The sequence below is a fragment of the Rutidosis leptorrhynchoides genome, chromosome 5, assembly GCF_046630445.1.
Source record: "Rutidosis leptorrhynchoides isolate AG116_Rl617_1_P2 chromosome 5, CSIRO_AGI_Rlap_v1, whole genome shotgun sequence".
Classification (NCBI taxonomy): Eukaryota; Viridiplantae; Streptophyta; class Magnoliopsida; order Asterales; family Asteraceae; genus Rutidosis; species Rutidosis leptorrhynchoides.
In genome coordinates, this window is record NC_092337.1 from 371,800,626 (window position 1) to 371,808,426 (window position 7,801).

At 31.8% G+C, this 7,801-nt stretch overlaps 1 protein-coding gene across 1 annotated transcript; it reads right to left on the reverse strand.

Annotated features, from left to right (window-relative positions):
• Positions 1–1,628: 1,628 nt before the first annotated feature.
• LOC139849734 (protein FAR1-RELATED SEQUENCE 5-like) lies at positions 1,629–2,859 on the reverse strand. Its single transcript, XM_071839361.1, has 2 exons — positions 2,350–2,859; positions 1,629–2,255 (listed from the first exon to the last, which is right to left on the reverse strand). The coding sequence occupies exons 1-2, from the start codon at positions 2,857–2,859 to the stop codon at positions 1,629–1,631; spliced, it is 1,137 nt and encodes a 378-aa protein (XP_071695462.1).
• Positions 2,860–7,801: the final 4,942 nt, after the last annotated feature.

The following is a 7,801-nucleotide window of genomic DNA, read 5'->3' on the forward strand; positions in this document are numbered from 1 at the left end:
AAAAATATAGGCACCCTATTATCTGAAACATAACAGAATACTCAACATACATAAAGATGATTTCAACACAAATGTGGAGGGTTATCTGAAGAACAGAAAACTGAATGAGGATATGAGAGGATATGATCTGGTAAGAAATGAAACAAGTACGGTATATGTTATATATATAAAAATATATACAAGTGCTACTTATTTTTATTATAAAAACATACTGACATGATAAATCGATGTTCCCGGTATGCAAATCGAATCACTTTTACCTGTTGTGCTTCAATCTTAACACTGGTGTTCTGGAGATTATCAACAATTCAGCAAAAAAAGAAAACTTGAAGACAAAATATGGAGATGTTCCAAAGAGATTTGTAAGTACTATTTATGTAAGTACATATTGTAAAACCTATATAACTAATACGTCAATGTTGACTTAGGTGACCATGTTGAAAGGATACCTAGAAAAGAAAGGTAATAAGAAAGCAGCTGAAAAGATTGGATCAGGTATTACAACCGAGCTAGAAATGGCCTGGAGAACAAATGACAATAAGGTTGACTGCCAAGTTTTCTTAATGTGTCACATGGAAACATACAAAGGTGAATATCCATGGAACAGTGAGCTACCAACAGACGAGGAAATACAGATTAAGTGTTTAAATGAACTGCGATTAAAATACGGAGTGAAGATATTGAGCGATACAGAAAATACATATTGGCCTGATTTGGAGGCGAGAAGAAAAGAGTACGAAAAAAATCATGATGAAAAAACAAATATGAAAAAGCTAAGAGAAGGGAGAGTCAAGGCCTCAGAAATGAAAATTTGACTGTTTTAAGAAGGAATGAATTGATGAAAAAGGAAACAATGTTTTGTGATTCATATAATCTGAAACAACTAGTATGAATGTATGTAAATGTACCTGATGCATGAAAAAAGTTGAAATTCATTAAACAAAGTAGTATAAAACATACGTGATGTATGAATTTTGGAAGTGTTATATAAAAATTTGTTTGATAGATAAACAAAAATGCTAATTTTTAAAAATCATTATTGGTTAAAAAACCATTAAGATACATATGATGTAAGATACATAGTAAAAAAATACAAATGCATGTAAGGTATGTTATTATAATGTAAATATTTTAAAAATAATTATTAGTTAAAAAACATATTAAGATACATATGATGTTTATTAATGTAAATTGCACGTGACAAATGGATTTTTACACACAAAAATGTATATATATATATATATATATATATATATATATATATATATATATATATATATATATATATATATATATATATATATATATATATATATATATAAATGCATGTAATGTATGTTATTGTACGTTAACTATATACAAAAACATTTATAGAAAAATCTGGAGAAAAAAGTATATACATAACAACATGTCACTAATAAAAACCAAAAAATAAAAAAATAAAAATAAAAAACTTAAAAAAAAAAGGAACGTTAATATGTATTAAACTGAATGATATAAAAAAATATTCAGAATTATTGATAAAACTCAAAGTCTAAGTAAAAAAAAAAATAGTTCTTTTAATCATCAACATATTAAACTCACATAACATGTAAAAAAAAATGTGCTTAATGATCATTGTCTTCGCCTTAGTCTGAATAAACATCTTCGTCATCATCCTCGGAATCAGTAAACTCTGAATCAAGGTCTGTTGTGCAAGTACGAACATTATGACCAATCTCTTTACAAAGTTGACACTTTCTCCTATTTACAGACGATTTACTTGCAGCCTCTTCTCGAGCACTTTTATACCTTTTACTGATGCTTTGACCTTTGTTTGGAACGACAACTGGAGCATGAACCTTTACATTACTTGGCTTTGAAAATCCCAAAACATTCTCAATTTGTTGAACCTTTGTAACTGAAGAATGTTGGTCAAGGATGGAAGGTGCAAATTCTTTAACAAAGCCATCAAACTTATCACTAAAAAGCTGGAGTATTTCTTGGTCATTCTTACAATTAGAAACAACTCTCCTAAAAGTATTGAAAAGATGTTTGGTAATCAAGTAGGCATCAGAATGGTAATTAACACTAGCAAAAATAACATTCAAAGATTCAGATGCATCTCTAGTCCACCTCCTCAATATATGTTGTTTAGGAATTTTGAAAATGTCATTAATTTCATAAACATGAAATATGTGACGACACAAACGGCCCTCACGGTTGAACAACAGACACGAACAATGTGCTTCACCAGACCCAGAATGAAAAGAAATCTGAGGCAAAAAATAAAAATAAAAAACACCAAAATCTTCATTGTAAAAAAGGGACATAAATAACAAAAACAAACAGAAAAAAGAAAAAACTAACCTTGTAAATCAATTTCTTACGAGGAGGAATGAACTTTTCCTGAACTTCACAAATCTTCTTAAATTCATCATCACCATCAGCAACACAACTTATTTGAGAACACATTTTATCAGATTGAAAAATTTCATCTTGAACTAACAAAAAAAAGGTAGGAGTGTACACATCTATTGCTTGAAGCTCAATCGGCTTAACAGTTCTACACTTAATAGATCTGCTTTCCATTTGAGAATCTATCAATCTTGTATTATGACGCTGCTTATCCATGGCAGCATCAAATCTAGAAAATAAATCATATAAATTTGAATGCTTATTTTTGGATTTAGAGAAAAACGAATTCTCACTTTCAGATAATGAGGATGTTCGCATTAAGCCATTCATTGGTACATCTCTAAAAAAGCAAGGAATCCACATCTTCTTGATTGCATACATATCGTCAAACCACTTTGCACCATCTAACTCAAAATCTTCAATTAACGACTTCCAATTTCTTTCAAAAGATGATACAGACATTTCTTTGTTCCAAAATATGTAATTCATACGTTTGCGGAAAGCTTTATTATTATATAAAACATAACCAACCTGAAAAAAAACACATTTAACAAAAAAGAAAAATTAAGATACATCATATGAAAATTATCAAAAAACAAATAACTTAGTGATAAAAAAAACAAATGGTTATTAAAAAACAACACATCAATGATAACAAAAAAAAATAATAAAAAGTTACCATTTTATTTAAGAAAATTTAAAAAACAACAGATGAATGATAAAAAAAAAGTACATAAAAAGTTACATGTTCTTTAAGCAAACAAAATTAAAATGCATCAAATGAATGATAACAAAAAGAAAAAATTAAGGTACCTTATCCTTTAACTTCTGACTGATGTGCTACATACATAATCTGTGTTTTGCAGTTTTAAACTTCTCAGCTACCGCTTCCAACACTGCAGGGTCTTGATCAGTAGTAACCAAACCAGGTTCAGTAGAGAAAGTTTTTAAAAAACAGTCAATAAACCATTTGTACGAATCAATAGTTTCACGCGGTAGCAATGCAGCACCAAATATAACAAGCTTCTTGTGATTATCAATACCAGTGATAGGAACAAATCTCATATTGTACCTGAAAAAGAAAACCAATTAAAAAAACAACATTAAGAGCTAACATGCAACTAATGAATGTTAAACAAAACAATGTCACATAAAAAATACCTATTGGTACCATATGTTGCATCAAATGAAACAATGTCACCAAATTCTTTGTAATTCATTTTAGACAACTGATCAGCCCAAAAAACATTAGTTAAACAACCTTCTTCATCACATCTATACTCACAAGTAAAATCAGGTAAAACCTCCTTCTTTCTTAGCAGATTTTCAATGACAATTTGAGCATCAGTTTCACCAATATGCCTTAGCAAATCGCGCCTAAAGTTTTTGTAATCTACATTAGTAGGACCAACCATATCATAACCACCACTAATATCACAGTTAATATGATGAGCAATGTCATAACCCGTCCTTAACCATAAGAACGTGTTAGATAACGTATGATTTCATTGCGAGGTATTGACCTCTATATGCGACATTTTTAAAAAGGAAAACTGCATATATTATACATTACAAACCAAACCATTATTTTTGTTACAAGCTTTAGACAATAAAAAAAGATGATTATCGTTTAACGATAATCTTCGACTTACAAACTTTACAAATGATAATAACAACACGATTTCTAGCATATTTTACAACACACGTCCTCGGATATGCAGTTTTATTTTTGACACAAATATGAGTACGCATGATCCTGCTTAGATTCAACATAATGCAGCGGAAGCTTTAATTATCACCTGAGAATAAACATGTTTAAAAACGTCAACATAAAGTTGGTGAGATATAGGTTTAGTGCGCAGCAATATATATATATAGACCACAAGATTTCGTATATAAACATTTCAATAAAAATATTCTAAGTGGTTGAGCACTTGGTAACCATACTTAACATTTTCACGTCGCATATTCCCTTTAATATGAAATCTTACTACACCGTACCAAGTGTAGTCACAAAACGAAGTACTGTGCAACCGTTGAATACTGGTCGTCCAGTCCGATTGGGGTTGTCAGGCCCGATAGATCTATCAACAGGATTCGCGTTTACAATACCGCTGTAAATATTAGTTACCAAGCTACAGGGAAGTATGCCAGTGGTACAACTCAACGTAGAATATAATTTTCAGTTACTTGTGTCCATAATGTAAAACATAAAATACATGTATTCTCATCCCGAAATATTTAGAGTTTAAAAGTGGGACTATATACTCACTCTTGTCTTGATGATATATATATTTTGACTCGGTCTTCCGGTTGATATCACGAACCTATCCATATATAATATATCAATATGTTTTCATTTTAAAACAAACGTTATATATATATATACTTGTTATACTTTTAATATTTTGAATATTTCCTTAGTCCGTAGTTAGCATTCCGATGTTAGTAATTCAATTTTTAATGGTTCATTTTTAGATGTTTAATATACCCGCAATAAACAAAACCCCCAACGAAATAAATAAAACCCCATCGTATATGTATTGGTCGAGATTAATCTTGACCCATGGTACCGGTGTTGTCAAATGACGTGTTGCGTACATAAAGTACCGGTGTTGTCAAATGACGTATTGCGTACAATCATGGGATCTTATGATTAATCTTCTCGTGTTGTTTACGGGTGATCCTGAACCATATAAAATTGAATTATAAGTACATATATATAAAATATCATGTTATCTTAGAAATATGTGATTTATATCATTTTTTTCCAATTGATCCCGTAGTTGAAATGATCTAGGATAACCAATTTTGTTTCGGTCATAGTTTCTTCGTTACAAATCCGTTTTCGTTGATTCAAATTGCCATCTTCTTGGATCGAGTTCTTCTTTAAGACTATGAACTGTAAATACCTTGGTTTGTATTCAAAATCATACGGCATAAGTGAAACATTAGTGAAACATATGAAGTTAAACATTTTTGTTACAACAAAATCATTTAATGACCATTTTTCTAAAAATACTTATACTTTGAAAAACCAAGTTTTACCTTGTTAAATTAGCATATACATAAGTTATATTACAGGTCTTGAAGTATTTTAAAAGTTAAGTTAGAAGGATCTATTTAGTTTGCAAACAAGTTTGAAAACATTCAAACTATGTTCTTGTTGTTAAACTTTTGTACCACAAAATAAGATAGCTATATATATATGAATCGAATAAGGTTATGAATATAGATTCTACCTCAAGTTCCTTGGATAAGTTTGCTGTAAAAGAGGAGTAAGAAGCTAGAATCAAAAGGGTGATAGAAGTGGATGAAAGTTTGGAAGTAAGTTGGTGTTCTTGGAGGGTTTTCTTGAAGTGTTTTTGTATGGTTTTCTTATGGTGTTTTAGTATGGTTTTTGAAGCTAGATCTTCTTGGTAAGTTGCTGAAGTGTTATGGAGTTTAGAGTTCTTGAAAGAGTGTGTGTTTTTGCTAAGATAATTGAAGTGAAAGTGAATCAAAAATGGGAAATGAATGGAAGTATTTAAGGTGGTGATGGTGGCGTTTTTGATGGTGTACAAGGACAAAAGTTTTAGTTGTTTTCTTGTATAATTAGTCAAGTAATCATCCAAAAGTAATTACCTAGCTCTAAGGGCATGAATAATGGCTGGTTAGGTGGTGATTTTGATGTGTATTTACTATTAGTAAATACGTATAGGAGCTAGGTATGATACGAGTACAAATACTCTAGGTATACGTATAGAAATTTTGTGAAAAATGAAATGAGGATTCAAATATAGTTATCTTTTGTGAATACACTTATATGGTTTTATGTATTTAAGTTCTTTAAAAGTAATTAAATACATTACTTATACAATATATGTATAACATTATAAGTCTTAAGTATTTATGTCAAATAACGTTACGTATAGTTATTGTTTTGAAAACTTAAGTTAGTAGTTTCAAAATACACATATAACTTGTTGTTATTAATACAAAATGAGATATTAAAACATTTATTAATCATGTTAAATATGTATATATACATTTATATACACAAACGTATAATTATCATATATTGTATAGTTCGTGATATCATCGGTCAAACTAGACGGTCAAACGTTGTGTAAAACTCTTTTCGGAAATATCAGTCTCGACAATTTGGATTGCTTATCATGTTGGCAAGGTTTAATTTATGTAAATATTAATCTTATAAGTATAGAATGATCGAAAAAGTGCGGGTCGTTACATTACCTCCCCGTTAAATAAATTTCGTCCCGAAATTTTAAAATTGTACCTATTTTGCGTCATCGAGAAACAAATGCGGATACTTTCGTTTCATCTGATCCTCTCGTTCCCAAGTAAACTCGGGACCTCTTCTAGCATTCCAACGAACCTTAACAATCGGTATATTGCTCTGTTTGAGCTGTTTAACTTCACGGTCCATGATTTCAATTGGTTCTTCGACGAATTGTAGTTTCTCGTCGACATGGATTTCTTCAAGAGGAATGGTGAGGTCTTCCTTTGCAAGACACTTCTTAAGGTTTGAGACGTGAAAGGTATTATGTACTCCGGCGAGTTGTTGCGGTAACTCGAGTCGATAAGCTACCGGTCCAATGCGTTCGATGATCTTGAACGGGCCTACGTACCTTGGGTTTAGTTTACCCCTTTTGCCGAAACGTATTACACCTTTCCAAGGTGACACCTTTAGCATAACCATGTCCCCAACCTGAAACTCTAATGGTTTCCTTCGGACATCGGCGTAGCTCTTTTGGCGACTACGGGATGTTTTCAATCTCTCCTTGATTTGTACTATCTTCTCGGTCGTTTCGTGTATGATCTCGGGACCAGTTAAATGTCGATCTCCTACTTCATTCCAACAGATAGGAGATTTACACTTCCTTCCGTACAATGCTTCGAATGGCGCAGCTCCAATGCTCGCATGATAACTATTATTATACGAGAATTCTGCTAACGGTAGATATTTATCCCATCCGTTTCCAAAATCGATCACACATGCCCTGAGCATGTCTTCGAGAGTCTGAATCGTTCTCTCACTCTGTCCATCGGTTTGTGGATGATATGCGGTACTCATATCCAACCGAGTTCCTAGTGCCTCCTGTAGTGATTGCCAGAATTTGGAGGTAAATCTACTATCACGATCGGATATAATGGAAATAGGTATTCCATGCCTTGAAACAACTTCCTTTATATACAATCGTAATAGTTTCTCCATTCTATCCGTTTCCTTTATAGGCAAGAAATGTGCAGACTTGGTGAGACGATCAACAATCACCCAAATGGTGTCGTATCCCCAGGCAGTCTTTGGTAACTTCGTGATGAAATCCATGGTAATACCATCCCATTTCCATTCTGGGATTTCTGGTTGTTGAAGTAACCCTGACGGCTTCTGGTGTTCTGC

Bases quoted from the DNA above. Each gene is read 5' to 3' on its own strand.
- LOC139849734 (XM_071839361.1), bottom strand. From the start codon at position 2,859: ATGTCTGTATCATCTTTTGAAAGAAATTGGAAGTCGTTAATTGAAGAT. The intron at 2,256-2,349 runs GTTAGTTTTTTC...TTTTTGCCTCAG, and splicing joins GTAAGAAATTGATTTACAAG to ATTTCTTTTCATTCTGGGTC.